Below are 20,223 nucleotides of genomic sequence, written 5' to 3'. Positions count from 1 at the left end.
GGTACTCTACCCAATTCATTCTATGAAGCTACAATTACTCTAATACCTAAACCACACAAAGACCAAACAAAGAAAGAGAACGTCAGACCAATTTCCCTTATGAATAACGATATAAAAATACTCAATAAAATTCTTGCAAACTGAATTCAAGCACACATCTAAATGATCATCCATCATGATCAAGTAAGTTTCATCCCAGGGATGCAGGGATGGTTTAGTATTCAGAAATCTATCAGCATAACCCACTATAAAAACAAACTCAAAGACAAAAACCACATGATCATCTCATTAGCTGCTGAGAGAGCAATTGACAAAATCCAACACCCATTCATGATAAAAGTCTTGGAAAGATCAGGAATTCAAGGCCCATACCTAAACATAATAAAAGCAATATATAGCAAACCAGTAGCCAACATCAAACTAAATGGAGAGAAACATAAAGCAGTCCCACTCAAATCAGGGACTAGACAAGACTGCCCACTCTCTCTGTACCTATTCAATATAGTACTTGAAGTCCAAGTCAGAGCAAGTAGACAACAAAAGGAGATCAACAGGATAAAATTGGAAAGGAAGAAGTCAAAATATCACTATTTGCAGATGATATGACATATATAAGTGACCCTAACAAATTCCACCAGAGAAGACCTAAACCTGATAAACAACTTCGGTGAAGTAGCTGAATATAAAATTAACTCAAATCAGTGGCCTTTCTCTACGCAAAGGATAAACAGGCTAAGAAATTAGGGAACCAACACCCTTCAAAATAGTCACAAATAATATAAAATACCTTGGTGTGACTACAATTAAGGAATTGAAAGATCTGTATAAGAACTTCAAGTCTCTGAAGAAAGAAATCGAAGGAGATCTCAGAAGATGGAAAGATCTCCCATGCTCATGGGTTGGCAGGATCAATATAGTAAAAATGGCTATCTTGCCAAAAGCAATCTACAGATTCAGTGTAATCCCCATCAAAATTCCAACTAAATTCTTCACAGAGATAGAAAATACAATTTTCAAATTCATTTGGATTAACAAAAAAAAAAAAAACTAGGATAGCAAAAACTCTTCTCAACAATAAAAGAACCTCTGGTGAAATCACCATCCCTGACCTCAAGCTGTACTACCAAGCAATTGTGATAAAAACTGCTTGGTACTGATACAGTGACAGACAGGTATGTCAATGGAATAGAATTGAAGACCCAGAAATGAACCCACACACCTGTGGTCACTTCATCTTTGACAAAGAAGCTAAAACCATCCAGTGGAAAGAAGACAGCATTTTCAAGAAATGATGCTGGCACAACTGGCAGTTATCATGTAGAAGAATGAGAATTGATCCATTCTTATCTCCTTGTACAAAGCTCAACTCTTAAGTGGATCAAGGAACTCCATATAAAACTAGATACAGTTAAACTTATAGAGGAGAAAGTGGGGAAGAGCCTCCAACATATGTGCACAGAAGAAAACATCAGTAGCTTCTACTGTAAGATCAAGAATTAACAAATGGGACCTCATAAAATTGCAACACTTCTGTAAAACAAGGGACACCATGTCAATAAGATAAAAGGCAACCAGCAGATTGGGAAAATTTCTTTTCCAACCCCAAATCTGTTATTTGGCTAATATCCAATATATACAATGAACTGGAGAAGTTAGACTCCAGAAAACTCAATAACCCTATTAAAAAATGGGGTACAGAGCTAAACAAAGAATTCTCAATGGAGGAATACCGAATGGCTGAGAAGCACCTAGAAAATTGTTCAACATCCTTACTCATCAGGGACATACAAATCAAAACAATCCTAAGATTCCACCTCACACCAGTCAGAATTGCTAAGATAAAAAACTTAGGTGACAGCAGATGCTGGCAAGGATGTGGTGAAAGAGGAACACTCCTCTATTGCTGGTGGAACTGCAAGCTGGTATTCAGTTGGTCATTCCTCAGAAAATTGGAGATAGTACTACCCCAGGATTCAACAATACCACTCCTGGGCATATAACCAGAAAATGCTCCAACATGTAATAAGGACACATGGCCCACTATGTTCATAGTAGCCTTATTTATAATAGCCAGAAGCTGGAAAGAACCCAGATGTCCATCAACAGAGGAATTGATATGGAAAATATGGTACATTTACACAATGGAGTACTATGCAGCTGTTAAAAACAATGAATTTATGAAATTCTTAGGCATATGGATGGATCTTGCAGATATCATCCTGAGTGAGGTATCCCAATCACAAAAGAACACACATGATATGCACTCACTGCTAAGTGGATATTAGCCCAGAAGCTCGGAATACCCAAGATACAATTTACAAAATACATGAAACTCATGAAATAGGAAGACCAAAGCATCGATACATCGATCCTTCTTAGAAGGGGCAACAAAATACCCATGGAAGGAGTTAACAGAGACAAAGTTCAGAGTAGAGAATGACGGCATGATCATCCAGAAAGTGCCCTACCTGGGGATCCATCCCAAAACAACCACCAAACCCAGACACTATTGCAGATGCCAAAAATAACTTGCTGAGAGGAGACTGATATAGCTGTCTACTGAGTGGCTATGCCAGTGCCTGACAAGTACAGAAGTGGATGCTCACAGTCATCCATTTGATGGAGCACAGGATCCCCAGTGAAGGAGCTAGAGAAAAAGTACCCAAGGAGCTGAAGGGGTTTTCAGCCCCTTAGGAGGAACAACAATATGAACTAACCCTTACCTCCAGAGCTCCCTTGGACTAAACCACTAACCAAAGAAAACACATAGTGGGACTCATGGCTCTAGTTGCATATGTAGCAGAGGATGGCCTAGTCAGTCATCAATGGGATGAGAGGCCCTTGGTCCTGTGAAGGTTCAATGCCCAGTATAGGGAAATGCTAGGGCCAGGAAGCAGGAGTGGGTTTGTTGGTGAGCAGGGGTACGGTGGGGGGGGGGGGGGGGGAGATAGGGGCTTTTCAGAGGGGAAACTAGGAAAGGGGATAGCATTTGAAATGTAAATAAAGAAAATACCTAATAATAAATAAGTTAAAAAAAACACCAAAAAACCAGTAACATGGTTATAAAAACAGTTCATAGCCTAACTCATGGGGTCTTATTGTGTATTAAAATATGATTCTGAAGGTATATTTTATGCTTTTGCCTTGTCTTTATCTCCTCATAACTCATTCTATTTCATGAAATGACAAATATATTTGTCTTTATTATCCGTGAATTTCTAGAATAGACATTTTTAAAGTTAGATGGCCTCTCAGTTGTTTAATTTACCTTCATAAAAATTTAATTTTATAATTTAAATTATTTTTTGATATTGAGTGATAAATAACAACAACATGGTTATAAAAACATTTCATAGCCTAGCTCATGCGGTCTTATTAAAATGTGATTCCCAAGCTATATTTTAGCTTTTTCCTTTACCCTTTGTACGTAAGTGATGAGTTTCAATTTCCTGAGAAATTTCTGGGTATTAGCATAACTCCACTCTGGTAACAAGCTGCAGTTACATCATAGCACTCCAAACCTGGAAGTTCCTAAGACCGTATAATCTTAAAGTTTTAATTTTTGTTTTATTTTTAATTGTCTGTATTTGTGTATGTCTATATTTAGTGTTATGCATGTGACTGCTGTGGTCACAGAAGCCAGAAAGGGCATTAGGTCTCATGGAACTGAAGTTACAGGTGGTTGGGAGCTGCTGTATATGGGTGCTATGAAAGTCCTTTAGGCCCTCTAAGAGCACTGTGCCCTCATAACCATTAAGCACTTCTCCAGCCCAAGGTCTGGAGATTGTATGAGAAAATAAAAAAAGACTATTTATTTGAGTAGCTCATATTTGTTTCCCTCTAAAGATGAAATAGAATACTTGAGAGGAACATGGGAAATAACAGAATCAGGGGGGGGAAGAACCAGTGTGTGAAATGGGAGCGAGCTACAGCTTGAAATAGAGAGACAGGGTAGTCTACTAGGCTATTCTATTTAGTTACGCTTTAAAAGATTTCTCTACAAATATCTTGAATCTTCTGTTGCTGGCTTCTTTTTAATCCTATTATCAGTATGGCCAAATGATATTAGGGTTCATTTAAATTATTTTTGATTATTGTTAATTATTGATGCTTGCTTACCAGTACATAGTAACTTTTGAAAGTATACTCGTGATAAAATGTTGTCATGGGTTCTGAGTGAACAAAATGCTATTTGACTTTAATGTTTCTATTTTGGTAAGTGAGTCACTATTGCTGTTAGAATACTAGACATCTTTTCTTTACTTTTGTCATTGTTCCTTTGGGGTGAGGGAGTGTTAGATAGTAGCTGTGTCTTTAAAGAATTTTTAAAGTAGAAAAATCGGATCTGCACTTTAGGCAGTTTCATCCAGAGCTTTGCCCTGTTGTTGCCTCTTGAAGGAAACTAAGGATCTCTCCAGCCCTAGTTCTGATACTTTTTAATAAGTTTTATTAATTTATTCTTTTTTTTAACTGTGCCATACATGTATATAACACATTCTGATTGTTTCACTACCTCTACCCTTTTCTGCCTCTCTCCCACCCCTATCAATCCACTCTTAATTTTTCCAAAAGAAAAATTTTTTTGGAGACAAGTCTTACAGTCCATAACTGTAACCTAGAACTCATTATGTAAACCAGGGTGGTTGAAAAAAAATCACAAAGATCAGCTTGCCTCTGCTTCCCAAGTGCTGAGATTAAAGCATGATGAACCACAATATCCTGCATTATTAAATTTTTAAAATTTTTAAAAATTTTTTATCATTTTAAAATTTTCATTTGTGTATGTGTATGTCAGAGGATAGCATTCAGAAGTTGTTACTCGTTATTTTTTTCTTTTTACCATATGAGTCCCAGGGCTTAACCTCACTTCATCAGGCTTGGCAGGAAGTGCCTTTTCCATACTGAGCCATTCACTGGCTCCCTATTATGGTATTTTAATAACTGTGCACCTATTATTCACACAAAGTGGTTGGTATTTGCAATTGCTTTTGTTCTTTAAACTGTTTTATGGTTGCCATGAATACATTGAGTTACTATTTGTTCCAGAACCTGTCTAGATGTGTAAGCACTTTCTAATGAAGGTTAGTTAAAAATTTTTTTTTAAGTTTTAGGTCATACTTTTCACTAGGAATTTTCATTGTTATGTTGGAAAAAATATCTGGGTTTTATTTTCCACATTAAAATAATGAGGTGCAGGGTTGACAAGATGGCTCAGCAGTCAAAGGTACTTTACCAAGCCTGACAAACTTGATCCTTAGCATCTACATGGTATAAAGAGAACTGACTTCCAGAGTTGTGTTCTGAGATCCATGCATGTGTATTATGGTATATGTGTGCTCATACACACATACACAGATATATATATATATATATATATATATATATATAGAGAGAGAGAGAGAGAGAGAGAGAGAGAGGACAATAAATGATACTAAATGTTGTAAAGTGATGATATAGAATAATTAATTTCTAGATTATAATTTGTCTTCTCAATTCTTTTTCAAGGCCAGGAAACAAGCTTCGCAAGTGTTTACAGCGGAGAAGATTCCTTGACCCAAATATTTTCATGATTTTGTAATTATCCTTTTTTTCCCTGATAATGAACTCTGATAGAGTTTGAAGAATTTATTTCACTTAAGTCCTTGATATGTTATTTAAGTTATAATGCCTATTAAGTTATACTTCTTAGCATTTCATTGTCTAGTAATTAGTTGAATAAAATTCCTTGTTTGCTTTGTTGGTTTTGGTTTCTTGTCTATGTCTCAGAAACTTGTTTTTATAGAGATAATCTGAGTTACTTGTATGAGCTACACGTAGTAGTTATTGCTTATTAATATGTTTATCTTAGAATGGTTGTGTGAGGCAAGATTAGCTCCATGAGGATGCTGAATCTCTGAGAGATTAGTGATTTTTCCGAGAATATAACTATTCTCCAAGATGGAGCCCACAGCAGTCTCACTGTATTGTCCACTGTAGTGTTAACCAGGATTTTATAGCTGCGACAGGTACAAGAGAGCCAGTTTAAAGGAGGAAAGGTTTATTTTGCTTCAAGGTTTCAGTGCTTGGTAGGCTCACTCTGGTAAGACAGAATATCATGGCTTTAGGCAGTGGTGGTGTTGGAGCAGAGCCACTTATGTGGCTACAAAGCAGAGGGAGAGGCAAGAAGGGGCCAGGGACAAGCTCCCTCTGAAGCACACCCACAGTGACCTACCAAGTGGTTCTCCAGTCGGGACATCAGATAAATCCACCCAGTGCCTAATCCACTGACTAGGTAAAATCAACTCAATAACTGGATCTACCAGCCTAATCCAAACTTTGAACACGGAGGGAGTAGTTTGCGGGGGGGGGGGGGGGGAATACTTCTAATATCTGTGTCTTGACATTCCCTTCTCACTGCTTACTAATCACTTTTAATACATAACAACTCTAAAATCAAGGGCTTTCTTGTTCAATATGTCCACTACTTTACATCTCTTCTGGTTGTAAGATAAGAGTGCTAGATTGTGGTCAGATATCCCATGTATGTAAGTAATCATGAGCAAGAGAATTATTATTGAAAGAGTCTTAGAAACTCACAGTCTGTGGGTAATGAAGAGAAGTGGGTTTGTTGGGAGGAATGTTTTTATGTGTATTCAAATGCTGATTTCAGTACTGGGAGATCTAGGTGCAGTCTGGATTTTATTATTATTATGAAGCATTTCCTGATTTAGTGTTTTATAAAACATTGTTCTCCATCATCTTCTGATTGGTCAATAAAGAGTAATCAGACTATTAGCTGGGCAGGAGAGGAGAAGGTGGAACTTCTGTACTCAGAGAAAGAAAGAAAGGTGCTCAGGAGGGACATAGAGATTCACCACGAGGACACTGATGGCACAGGAGCAGCCAGGGCAACACTAAGATGGTACGTAATGGGGCACATGACTGGGAAGTAGGCCAGGCCAGTAGAGTTGGGTTAGAATAGCTCAGAACCTGCCTACCTTAGTGCCTGAATCTTTTAATAAAAATACCAAGTCTCCATGTTATTTATTGTGAAGATAAAGGGGCTATAATTTACATGGATTGGAAACAAGTCAACTGGGGGCTACAATTTTTTTTTTTTTTTGTCAATTATAGCAAGCACAATCAAGGTAGAAGTTGCAGAATGCTCAAATTTCAGTTTACAAAGAGAGTACATATGATTGGCGCGAAACAGAAGTCCTCAGAAGGAAATGAGAGGAAATGGATATTAAGCAATTTAAAAAGATGTTTACAAAAGAGTAAGAACCTGCTTGAACATACATGGAGTTCAGTTATCCAGCAAAGACTGAACCTTGTGCTCTAAGAACAAAAATTTAACACTGGCTCTTTCATATTACTGTTTAGTTGTGTTTCCATCACCTAGATTATCAGACAACCTCCCAATGAGTATCCCAATCTTAATTCTCTATAATTTGCCCTTAATAATAAAACTTAAATGTTCTAACCTTTACATGTATTTATATGACCTGGTTTACTACTTTTTCTTGGTGGATTGTAAAATCCATTCTGTAGGAAAGCCTGAGTGGATGTGTATTGTTGCCATAGGCATGGTGTAGTGCAAAGCCCTGATGAAGCTCAAAGGGCATGGCAAAGCCTTCCTAGGCTCAGAATAGTGACAGTGAGTGCAGAAAATATGACTGTAGCTTTCTCATCTCCCACCCCATGTCTGAAGACTGCTACCCTTTAGAGACTTCTCTGCTCACTAAGGTTAGTCAAACCTGCCCTCTTGTTCAGCTGTATATAATAACCTTGCTTCCTTTTCTGGCTCTGTGCAAAAACCTGCCTCTCTCTTCAGCTGTGTATAATAAAGACACCGAGATTCTGGGTTGCTGAGGGGTCTATTAGAGAGTCCAGATTCCCTGATCCCAGCATTTTTGTGTTTGTGATTGTCTCTTCATTCCCTACTTCTGTCAGATCAGTCTCTGGGGTCATGGCCTTCCTACTCTATCTAGTCTCTCCTTGCCTCTATAGGTTCAACTAGCCCTATACCTTTTACTGGAAGTTGTGTTCAACCTAAAGTCTCTTGCCAAAATGCACCCCTTGCTGCTAGGAGCCTTTTCCCCATGGCAGTCCATCTGGTGGCTCTTAAGTATGGGGGCAAACACACCTAATTACTTTACCTCAGTGTTAATAAATGTAGACCAATGATCTACAAAGTTTCATTCTATGACAAGGTAAATGGAAAATTGTGAATTGCTATGGTTGTTTTCTAAAAGTTACAAAATTGAATCATTTTTTTAAGAATTGCTTTTATTTGTGGGTATATGTGCACTTGCATGCAGAGTCTGTGGAAGCTAAAAGAGTTATCATATCTGTGGGAGCTGGAGTTACAGGTAGTTGATTCTGCTGAATATAAGTTCTGATATCTGAACTCTCCTCTGCAAGAGTGATAAGTGCTCTTACTCTGACCCAGTTCTGCACCCCATTGAGTTGTTTTTAATTGGTTCTTTAGTACAGAGTTTGAGAAGTGCTGATCTGTGGAACCCTTGTTTTGTTGTATCACACCTCTCACCAAATTGTAGTCTCTTTAATTCTATATTTCCTTTTTAATAAAAACAATACACAGCTTTTATTCACAATCACATGTAAATTTTAAAATGTCAGGGATGAAGAGTTGGTTCAGTGAGTAAGAATACTTGCTCTTGTGAAAATACCTGGATTCAATTCCCAGCACCCACTTGGTGGCTCGTCTGTAACTCTAGTTCCAGGGAACCCAACACCCTCTTCTGACCTCATTAGGTTTCAGGCACACATGTGGTACACTTGCATGCATGCAGGCAAAACATCCATACGCATAAAGTAATAATCCTAAATGCCTTTTTAGTGAATTTTTTTTTTTAAGAGTGATAGAGAACGTAAGTCTAAAGTGTCTGGATAACACTACCTCCCATCTCTAAGTAATTCATTTCCACTGACTAATTTAGGATGAAGAAGAAATTTGATGGAGAAGTTGGGGAAAAACAAAAACTCTAAACATTTGAATGCCCTTACAGGTTTTATTCCACTTATGGAATTGTGAACACTCACCCAGGAAAGAGAATGCGTGCACATGCACAGTATTTATACACAGTTTCATTGGCTTCAGCACAAGCAACTACAGATTTAATACATCTCCATCCAGTTCTGACAGGCTAAAATAAATGCTTTAGGTTATTAGAGGTTTGTTTATGAGTATTTTGCATGTGTGTGTGTGTTACACATGGATGTCAGAAAGGGATACTAGATCCCTTAGAACTGATGATTTCAAGCTATCATGTGGATGCTGGGAATCGAACCCAGGTCCTCAGCAAGAGTAACAAGTACTGGTAACCACTGAGTCTTTCTAGTCCAGGTTATCAAAGTTTTGCATTCTATATCCCTTGACACTCAAAAACTGGAATTTTCCTAGAAGCATTGTGAGTTATAGCAATCAATACTTGCCATGTTGGAAATTAACTTTGAACATTCACACCTTCAATCCTAGCACTTAAAAGGCAGAGGCCTCTCTATGTGATTTTATAGCCAACCTGGTCTGCATAGCGAGTTCCAGGACAGCCAGAATTATATAGTTTGACCCTGTCAAGGAGAAAAAGAAAACAGAAATTGAGATCTTTTCAAAGCATGATTATATAAGTGTTAATTACATAAGCTATATTCATTAAAACGGTGATGTGGTGAGCTTCTGGAAAATCCACTGGCTACTTTCTGTAAATACTGGCAGTTCTATATACAGTTTCCAATATCATTCGTGTTGTGTGTGTGTGTGTGTGTGTGTGTGTGTGTGTGTGTGTGTGTGTGTGTGTGTGTTTGCTTCACTGGAGCTTGCTATCCAGACCAGGCTGGCTTTGGACTCATAGAAATCTTCCTCCCTCTGCCTCCCAAGTATTGGGGTTAAAGGTTTATTTCACCACATCTAGCTTTTAAAATCTTTTTGGAAGATTTACTTGTGTTAGCAAACATGCACATGTGCTGTGCCTGTGGAGGATAGAAGAGAGCATTAGATTTCCTAGACTTGGAGTTGCAGGTAGTGGTAAGCCCCCTGACATAGGTCCTAGCAACTGGATTCCTGTCCTCAGAGCAAAATTTTTTTATAAACACTGAGACATCTGTTTATCATCCCTGCCCCCCCACACACTTGGTAACTTTAAAGGAATATTTTGTACCATCATCTTCAAAGTATGTATGTGTGTGTGTTACATAGACACACATGTGTGTATATATGTGTGTGTGTGTATTCAATATATGCATCTATAAAATCAGTCCCCCATAAAAGATTTGTGTGTGTTAGTGCCATAAAAGGTTGGGCTAGTTTTGTATTAGTCCTCATCGTCCTCATCTTCATCTTCAGTTCCTTCGTTCTCCTCAGTTGAAAGTGCAACTGGCTCTTGTGTCATCCTGAAAGCCTGTTCCTCCTCCACACTGGGATCATTCATTTCTGTAATTTCTGGTCCACTGGGATATTCTTGATAAACTGGTGGTGGGCTTGGGGGTGTGTAATTCTCCACACAGTACTTATGACCCCAGCCTATGTAGAAGTTTTCAAACTTCCTATAAGGGAAAAGGAAATAAAGTTATGTCTCTTACAAAGAGTTGACCCCATTATAGTAATAATGTGTTGTTCCATATATTGGAACCATAATTTTTTAATGGCATTTAAAATGCTAGAGTGAAATAGCACTACATGAAATTAATTACATGAAATTATTTGATCTAAATTGCTAAGTTGGTTATGAAAGACAAAGGGCCAGTTTCTTTTTAGGTGGATGTACACCCTCCATCTAGAACTCCTTCAAGAATGGGCTTCCAGTTATTTAATCTTTTAGAGAGGTTTTTCACAAAAATTCAAAAGTTGTTATCCCTTGGCTGGGTGAAGAATAAGAGGTGTGGCTAAAAATTGTGTTATTGTTTCAGGCCTGATCATAGGAAATTGCAGAGGCTTCACCTTGTAGGCCTCACCCCATCCTACAATAGATATAATGCATAACCAAATGACAGAGCTCCTCCCCCGCTTTACTAAAGGGAATTTCAGTCAAGGATTCTGTCTGCACACAACGTGGGTCATTTTCTTCTTAACATTGGCATTCCTAACTCAAGCGCCTTTATTCTTAGTGTTCTATCTCAGGCTAAAACCCCATTCCTACACACAGTCCCAACCCCCTCCCTCATAAAAGTTCCTGAGCCTTTTTCATGGGATTCCCACTCAAAGAGGTGACCTCATGAGACCCACATATCTGTTTCTTCAAATCTATCTGACCCGGGGAAGAGAACAATGAGGGTGAAAAGTCAAATTTTCTCTTCCTTAAGCTATCATGGTAAATAAATAAAAGCATGGCTTTCATTTCTTTGTGTGGGTTTTAATTTTCATAAATTTCATCATATTCTTTCCTTACCAAGTTGACCATGCTGAGTCATTTCTGTCTAGGATTTAAATCATAAACCACATAATTTGTGACCTTCTGCTAAACTTGCCTTAACATGTGTTATCTTTGCTTCTTTGATTATGACTGCAAGTTGAATATGGTTGTGAATATTCTGCTTACAACTTAGTACACTCAGGAGTATGCCTGCCCTGGATGAAGAGATGAGCTCCCTGAACAAAACTATCTTTCTTCTGTCCTTTGACCAGGGAGGTGGTCAATAGATTTGACTAGAGAAAAGGATTTTGATGTTCTACTTACCTGCTGTGGGTAAATGAACCCCTTTCCACTTATGTCCTGCTGAAGCTTGCACTGGGTTTACACTCAACCAAAATATAAGCTGTTGAGTTTGGTTACAAATGGCCTTGTAAGTGGCCAGATACTTACTTGCCATTGGAAAAAGCATATGCTCCAGGCCAAAGATTGGAGCGAAGGACAGCAATGGCATACTGTGGAATGAGATTTGAAGACAGCTGTGTTGTCCAAGAGGGTATATTCTGAATCCCTGGAACCCAATGAGAAATTTACAAACTTAACCCTTAAACAGATGAGAATCTACTGGTAACCGAAGTGATTTTTATAAATATGAAGCAATCAACAACATTTGCTATACAAAATTAAAAACAGCTTGATATCAAATCAAGAGTACTTTATGAATACTCTAGACCAATATAATTTTAAGCATGCACATGTAGTACACATATATACATGCATATATGTTATGTATAAATGTATAAAAATATTCATAAACATTTTTGCAACAAAGACTTTACTAAAGAAAAGGTTTTATATTCAACACAACTGGAAAATCTGGAATGAAATGGACCATTTTCTAGACAAATACCAAATACCTAAGTGAAATCAAGGCCACATAAACCATCTAACCTGTCCCATATCCCGTAAAGAAATAGAAGCAGTCATTAACAGTCTTCCAACCAACCAAAAAAAAAAAAAAAAAAGCCCAGGACCAGATGGGCTTAGTGTAGAGTTCTATCAGACCTTCAAAGAAAGCCTAATAGCAATACTCTTCAAACTATTCCGCAAAAGAGAAACAGAAGGAACACTACCCAATTCGTTTTATGAAGCCACAGTTACACTGTGTATTCTCCCTTGGAGATGAAATGGTTTCTGTCTAATCAGGAACCTGTTACAATTTCCTTTCATAAGAGGACTCATAAGAGATTATTTTTCTACTTCTATGTTTAATATTCCAAATAGATTTTAAAAACTGGTTGAGTGCATACTACTTTTAGCTTTAGAAGACATCATGTATATTAAAGAGGCATTTAACTATATAAATTATTTTGAGGACTTAAAAATGTCAATACTGAGTTATATATTTTAAAATAAATTTTAATGGTTTAATAGAAAAAGAAAAGGTTTGTATAGTCAGGGGGAAGAGTATGATAACCAAAGGAAAGGCAATTCATTACTGTGGAAGACACTAATGAGTTTCAAGCAAAACAATATAGGAAGAAATACAGAAACTAGTATAGATTAAGAGGCAAGTACAGACCTCCTACATTATTTTATATAATAATGTAGCTATGCTATGTGTGATACACAGAATACAAGGAAAGAATGATGCCAACCTTTCCAGTTAGTTACGCCCATTTATGTTTGCTCTGTGCATGACCCCTTCAGCTCCTTTCATGGCATAGCAGTGTAGCGAAAGCATTCCAGAACCCAGGAAGGAGAGAAGGGATGAGACCTATCTCCCTGCCCATTTTTTGAGTCTCCAATGGTGCCATATTTACTACACAATGTGTGTAACATATAGTTTATGAATTCCTCATTAACAGTCATGTAAATTTACCCAAATCTTCAGATATTGGTGTCAAAAGAGGAGGTCCGACTTCCTGCTCTATGTAGTCAGGTTCTTCCCCCTTTTCTTCATCTTCTTCCTCTTCCTCTTCTTCATCTTCATCTTTTTGTATAGGGTTGAACCAATTACAGCGACCCTGGCAATGAATGTTGCAAGGATTGATGTATTAATGAAAATGCTACAAATCTCAGAATATTCATATTAGTTCATAGTTATCAAGATGATACTTTTCTGTGGGAGAAATGGATCAACTATTCTGACACAGGGTCACTTTATATGATCTCCCTGCTTCAGCTTTCAGAGTGATAGGTTTGCTGACATCATCACACACAGTTTACTCTTTCTCTATACTTTTGCCAAGTATTAATCCCATCTAAATTACTACAAGAAGCACATAACAAACCTATACTAGTTATTTCAAAATGTTTCTATTTCTTGGAGCTACAGAACTAGAAGGTCTATGCATGCTTTAATATGGGCACAAAATGAGTGGAAATGATAGTAATACATTTTGCTAGCTTGCAATTCTTTATGTGAATGAAATAAATGATGGTTTTCAAAAATACATACATTTTTAATTTCTTTAAAAATGTTCTCATCGATTTGATTGATATGCTATTTTAGATTAGAAATCATCAGAAAGGTTTTAAGACCACTCAACATTTTAAAATTCCATCATTAAGGTCAGATATTGTGGTACACACTTAATTCCAGTATTCAGGAGGCAGAGGCAGGAAGATCTCTTAGTTCAAGGTTAGTCTGATCTACATAGCAAGAACCAGTCTAGTCAAAGAGACATAATTAGACCATGTCTCAAAAAAAAAATCATCATTATAATTTCCTCTTTTTTTAAGGGTTTGGTGTTTTTGTGTGTGTGTGTGTGTGTGTGTGTGTGTGTGTGTGTGTGTGTGTGTGTGCCACATGTGTGCAGGTGTTCATGGAGGTCAGAAGAAGATATCAGATATCCTGAAGCTGGAATCACAAGCCTAAAGCAATGAGGTATCTGACAGGGATACGAGGAACCAAACTTGGGTGTTTAAGAAGATCAGAAAGGACACTCAGATGAACACTCATGTCCAGTTCTTATACTTCCTTATTTATAGAATATTCGTAAAATATAAACAGTTTTAAGACACTGCCATGATGGCTCCAGTTAAATGGTTAAGAATGGTACATATCTGGCCTTCACAGTATTCTTTTTTAGTATTTGTTTTTTTATTAGCATATAATAATTGAAAAATATTGTTTATTGCGAAGCTTTCGTACAGTTATATAATGCATTTTGATGATATTTAGCCAGTTATTTTCTCTTGTATTTCTTTCCAATGCTAATTATCAGTAACAAAATTTTCAATGGGACAAGATTGTGGTTCTAATTTCTCTAATAGTGACTCTTACTTGGAATATTCAGAAGCAACTTTTATCTATATTGATTGAGGATGAAGATTTTCTACCTGTGATGGAGGAGTGTAGCAGATGTTTCAGGGTAATGGCTCTGAGTCCTTTGTCTCACATCTCACTCTATAATGAATGTATTAGCTAACATTGTTTTACTATTTCTCCCGACAAGTCTGCCTCAACCCCTCAGTATAAAAATAAAGGTAGTCCTGCTCTCACTGGGTTTTGGTGAGGAATGAATCACTTGTATTTAGATACATAACTGATTACATATAGTGTACTTTGTACAAGAAGGTCTGAATGTATAACCACTGTAAAAAACTGGATTTTGTTTCTGCCATAATGTTTTAGTATTTCTTACATAAACATTTTATATAGTAGAGTAAAAACTATTGACAAAGTTAATACACACCAATATTTAAAATATAACAAATAGAGTAATTTTAGATCCCATTTAAATCTGTATCTATGTACTACCTGAATACTCCCATACCTGAGGAAGAATATACTGCACGTGATGAACCCAATTGGATAGAGACTCCACCAAGTCAATCACTTGGATGCCTTCAAAGTCAGGGTTTTCCTCATAGCTGTCTCGACCACCTTCCACCTCTTCTTCCTCTCCTTCCTCTTCACCAAACTGATAGAATCCTAGAGGACTGACATGGGTCCCTGCTGAAATGCGGGCAATTTGTGCTCTTAAGTAATTGCTCTCATTTCCTGGGAAGGGTGGGTAGCTTATGACAGCTGCATCTAGTCGCCCAGTGAAAAATTTCTTGATTTTTCTTGCAGTGACAATTTGTGCAGGTGTAACTGATGGTAACCTTACCCATGGCCTTCCAGGCACATTGCAAACAAAATAGACATACTTGTTGGCACCCGTTCTACTTTCTTCCTTAGGTATAACCTGTGGGGCCTTATACAAGGACTTCGGTAATTCCTCCTCCTCCTCTTCACCGGCCTCACTTCCTCCATTGTCCCTCTCCTCAGCTATCCCTTCTTCTTCCACCTCCTCTTCATCTTCACCATCACGAAATTCCACTTCAGCAACAATATAGTTCATTTCCAGACCCAAGATCTTGCCCCAGAAGCGACATCTTTGGATTGGGTGTGTATCAGTAAGTTGCTTGAGGGCGAGGAATACTCGGTAAGTCTCATCTGTCCCCAAACCAACTCCAGCTTGTTCAAAATAATAAGCTGATTCCATCACATTGGGCAGAGAACTTTCTGCCTAGGAAAACAAATATCTGTGGTAAAAGTTTTACTCATAAGACGAATGTTTGCCTATTTTCTGTGTCTTGATTCTAGCTCTATTGTTTCTTTCATGATATTTACTGAATTGTGTTAATCCCCAAACTTCAGTTCTTCCCTCAAGTGTATAACTTCTTACAACAATTGTGTAGTATACTCGTTGATATTACAATTTTTATAGGATTCTTAGAAAGAATTTAATAATTACTAATGATAAGAATTTAACCAGGCAGCCAGGCAGTGGTGGCACCTTTAATCCCAGCACTTGGGAGGCAGAGGCAGGCGGATTTCTGAGTTCAAGGCCAGCCTGTCCAGGACAGCCAGGGCTATACAAAGAAACCCTGTATCGGGAAAAAAAAAAAAAAAAAAAAAAAAAAAGAAAGAAAGAAAGAAAGAAAGAAGAGAGAAGTCATCATGATTATAGTGAAATGCATTGATTATAAAAGGCTTGAAGGGATGTCAGAAAAATTGGGTTCAAATACTATTTATAGAGCTTTAAAACAATTAATTGGTGTGCTTATAAAGCAAATTTCACCTGCCCTTGAGATGCCAGTGTTCATTAGTAGCATCTTGTTGGTCATCATTTACTACTATTCGAGAGCATTAGAATGGTGTGTTCATAAAGCGAACCCCACTCATCTCTGAGTCCTAGTGCTCATTAATCGTATTGGGATAGTTGGTAATCACTTACCATTTCCTCCTCCAGTTCTGAATCAGCACCTTCCAAATGTCCCTGGAGAAAAAGTGCCTTTTGTGTCTCTGCTATTTCATATGCTGGAAGCATCTCATATTCATTGTGGAGTGTATCTAATTTTTTATTAAAATGTGCCATTTTCACATCTTGGCTTATATTTTCAATGATGTCAACAGCATCTGCAGGACGCTCATCTAGTATCTTGGTCAACACTTTAGAAAGATGGTCATATCTATGTAAATAGAAAATCCCAGATAACATATACATCATGAACACTTAAACAAGATTTGATGCGAATCCAGTTGGGTTTTAGGGAAGTTAAAAATTTTGAACTCTTAAGAGAATTTAAGTGAAGGTATTGTCTATCACTCCAGATGGAATCTAGAATTTGTTTAAGTAAGTTCTCTAATATGATGTAGATATTTAAGATAGTAGAGGAGAACATAGTAGCATGATATACAGTACAAATCAGTTATTTTCACATTTCAGTTCTCAAAATGGAATCTCTTAGCTATAAGCTATATACCATCAGTGATGAACAGTTTTTACTCTCTTACCTTAAATTCTTTTTTGTTCTCCATCCTTGCCTATAGATATCCAAATATATTATATTTTATGTGAAATATAATATAATTAGATATCCAAATCCCACTAACTCTTTAAGAGCTATATCCTTACTATCTTATGTATTTTAAAATCTTTTCTTCCAATTATGTCTATGCATGTGGGTATTTGCATGTGAAAGTAAGTGCCCATGGAGACTAGAACATGTCAGATCTGTAATATGCAATATAGTTGCTTGTGACCTGCCTGATATGGGTGATGGAAACCAAACTCTAGTCCTCTGAAAGAACATGAATCTCATTATTGCAGAGCCATTTCTCCAGCTCCTACATTAAAAAAAACAAATCTATTTTATTTAATCTATTTGAGTGTTTTTCTATGCATTTCCTTGTATGTGTGTGCAACATTTGCGTGTTGGTTCCTGAGGAGGTCAGAAGTTATTGTATCTCTGTACCCCCTGGAACTGGAGTTGACAGATAGTTGTGCATACCTTGGGTGCTGCCTACTGAATCTTGATCTGCAAGAACAACTAGTGCTCTTAACCACTGATCCCAATCTCCAACCCCAACATCATATTTTGAAAGTAACAATGTTTTTAGGACCCCAAAGAATGCATTTCATATTGCCATTCTACCCACATACACTAAAAGATAAGTCATCAAATTATTTACTTTCCCCCTTCTTAAAACTATTTTTGTTAGTTCTTTGAGAACTTTATGTGTTTGACTGTATTCACCTTCCCTTTCCCAACTCTTTCAGATCCATCACGCCCTCCTCTACCACCGAACTTTGTGTCCTTCTATTTTTCCTCCACCAAGGCCGATTTGTGCCGCACAAATATTATTAGATGTGTGATCTTCCTCTGAAGTGGTGAATGTAGCATTTTGTTCTTTTCCATTTCACAACTAAATTAGTAGAACTTCATTTATCCTCTCACCAATTAATTGTACTTTTCACAAGAGGCAATCTGTATTTCTCAGGCACCAGACTTATAGGTCTTTGAAAACCCTAGACACACAGTTCAGTTGTTTAGAAGCAAGAATTTCTAGAAAGCTACACTATTACGAGTTCTCATGTTAAAGCTGCAATGGACATCAAGACCATACCTGGATACTTGGTTACCACATGTTTAAAAGAAAGACCTAGCATGTTTTAAAAGTAATCAGGTTTTCTGCTTTCTTGTAGAATACAAGATGCAGGACTTTCTGTGCTCAAATCTTAGGACAATCTTAAGAAAACGAGGATGGAAGGTCACCATAGCACTGGCCTGGGAATGAACATAAAATCAAGCTATACAAGTTTTCAATTGGTTACAAGAATGCACGCTATCACTATAGGCAATTATACAATCTACAAACATCCTGGGAACATGCTTAGATTTCATGACTTTACAATCTCTTCTAAGCCAAGAATAAACAAAACAAACAAACAAGAACAACCCCACCCCTCCAACCAACCAACCAACCAACCAACCAACCAGCCAACCTATGTGTCTAGGGTCTTCAAAGACCTAAAACAATTATTACCAGGGGCCCAGTTTTACGTGTCAAATGCACTTATCTCACTAATTTACTACCTTTGTATTTTATTTTTACTCCTTTTTGTCTGTCTGTCTGTCTACCAACTTTTTACATTTAGACAGGGTCCCACTGTGTTGCCCTGGGTGACCTGTAACTTGCTGTGCAAATAGGTGGGCCTATAGCCTATTAGCCTCTACCTCCCTATCTATGTTCTGGAATTAAAAGCCTCTGCCACCACACCCAGTAACTTTCTTTTTCAAAAGAAATCCTTTCAGATTCTAGTCTCTTTTTGCCTCCAACAAATTTTCACAGAAATACCTTACTCTGCTCCTGCCCACCCCCTTTGTTGTCACCCCACCCCCACTGTGATACTTACAGATTTAAGCCAGACTTGCTGCTGGTACTCAGCAGGTAGGCTTTTGCATTCTGAATGGCCACCTCAAGCATACTCTGGGCTGCTTCACTGGCTCCAACCTCAGGCTGGTCTGGGTCACAGTTACTGTCTGAGCCTTCCTCTTGTAAAAGGTCAAATCTCAGCCCTTTGTGCTTGGACTTGTTCCTGCTGGCATCCCTTAGCCCACAGAGGTCAGGTTGGGGTGTCTGAGACTGCGGGAAAGTACTTTCCTCGGCGTGGCTTGTGTAGTGAGAAGTTGATTGCTTTGCAGCAGAAGATGATTCCCAAGGATCAGAATAAGGTGTCCCGGTGTCAGCGATTCCATTAGCGGTCTTCTCTGTGGGTGATGCAGCTACAGGATCCTGAGTAGTTTCAGTGTTGAGAGGAGTGGAATGAAACTGCAGAGGAGGAGGGGGAGGGGAGGATGACACTTCTGGTCCAGCGGTGAGGTCTCCCGTAGACAGGCTGACTCTAGACTGGTGGCTCCAAGAGGGGCTCATTCTGGGTGCGGGTTCGGTGTCTGTCCTTTGCTCCTCTTCCCGGTACTCAGGTGATGGGGGACCAGGCTCCTGGGGAGAAACGTCTGACTCTCCTTGCCATAATCTCTCTGCTTCCCCTGGCTCTTGATTTTCCTTTTCTTGTTTCAGAGAGGTAGAGTTTTCCATAGGAGTTAAGAAATAAGTCACGTGAACGGAGCGTGACGATATGGAAGGAAACAACACGGGACTTTGCTGAGATCTTCTAAGTAATCAATTCCTAATCAACCTGCCTCCACAGGTTGCAAGCGTCCGGTCTCCATAGCAACCCCAGGCTGGCAGTCTCTGTGTAAAAATCAAACAGCCCTGTTGCTAGGATTTTAGGGAGGGGACTAGTTTTGTGATTTGGTGAAGTCTCTGTCCCTCTTCCTAGCTCAGCCAATCCGAACCCTACCTTTCGTTTTGTTTGTTTTATTTTGTTTTGGGAACCAAGACCTGCAAGATGAGAGCAAAGGTGGAACTGTGATCCGGTGTTGGAGGTCTTTAAAGGTCTGACAGTTTGATCTAGGTTATGGATATGAAGTATGAGTAATGTATATAAAGTGTGGCTCAGCGGTTAAGAGCACTAACTGCTCTTCCAAGGTCCTGAGTTCAACTCCCAGCAACCACATAATGGCTCAAAATCAT

At 38.1% G+C, this 20,223-nt stretch overlaps 2 protein-coding genes across 8 annotated transcripts in view; one reads left to right on the top strand and one right to left on the bottom strand.

The window, feature by feature from the left end:
- Positions 1 to 5,739, top strand: part of Zup1 (zinc finger containing ubiquitin peptidase 1) — a 32,153-nt gene extending 26,414 nt beyond the window's left edge. For all 7 annotated transcript variants that reach the window (NR_153113.1, XM_006512870.4, XM_030245303.1 and 4 more), the window contains one exon: positions 5,506 to 5,739. Coding sequence is in view for 6 of the 7 variants with exons in the window: in XM_006512870.4 (XP_006512933.1) it covers positions 5,506 to 5,553 (48 nt within the window). In the remaining variant the exon portion in view is untranslated. The remainder of the gene's footprint in view (positions 1 to 5,505) is intronic.
- A 3,120-nt stretch (positions 5,740 to 8,859) lies between these two features.
- On the bottom strand, positions 8,860 to 19,770 carry Rsph4a (radial spoke head 4 homolog A (Chlamydomonas)). Its single transcript, NM_001162957.1, has 6 exons — positions 19,043 to 19,770; positions 16,580 to 16,814; positions 15,131 to 15,868; positions 13,231 to 13,375; positions 11,802 to 11,919; positions 8,860 to 10,545 (listed from the first exon to the last, which is right to left on the bottom strand). Exons 1-6 carry the CDS (start codon positions 19,723 to 19,725, stop codon positions 10,314 to 10,316), a joined length of 2,151 nt encoding a protein of 716 aa, NP_001156429.1. The 5' UTR covers positions 19,726 to 19,770; the 3' UTR covers positions 8,860 to 10,313.
- Positions 19,771 to 20,223: the final 453 nt, after the last annotated feature.

This window comes from Mus musculus, chromosome 10 (genome assembly GCF_000001635.26).
Source record: "Mus musculus strain C57BL/6J chromosome 10, GRCm38.p6 C57BL/6J".
Classification (NCBI taxonomy): Eukaryota; Metazoa; Chordata; class Mammalia; order Rodentia; family Muridae; genus Mus; species Mus musculus.
The sequence above is the reverse complement of the archived record's forward strand: the minus strand, read 5'-3'. Positions and strand labels throughout refer to the sequence as shown.

Bases quoted from the DNA above. Each gene is read 5' to 3' on its own strand.
- Rsph4a (NM_001162957.1), bottom strand. From the start codon at position 19,725: ATGGAAAACTCTACCTCTCTGAAACAAGAAAAGGAAAATCAAGAGCCA. The intron at 16,815-19,042 runs GTAAGTATCACA...CTATTTACATAG, and splicing joins AGCAAGTCTGGCTTAAATCT to ATATGACCATCTTTCTAAAG. The intron at 11,920-13,230 runs GTAAATTTACAT...ATTGGGTTCCAG, and splicing joins ACCAATATCTGAAGATTTGG to GGATTCAGAATATACCCTCT.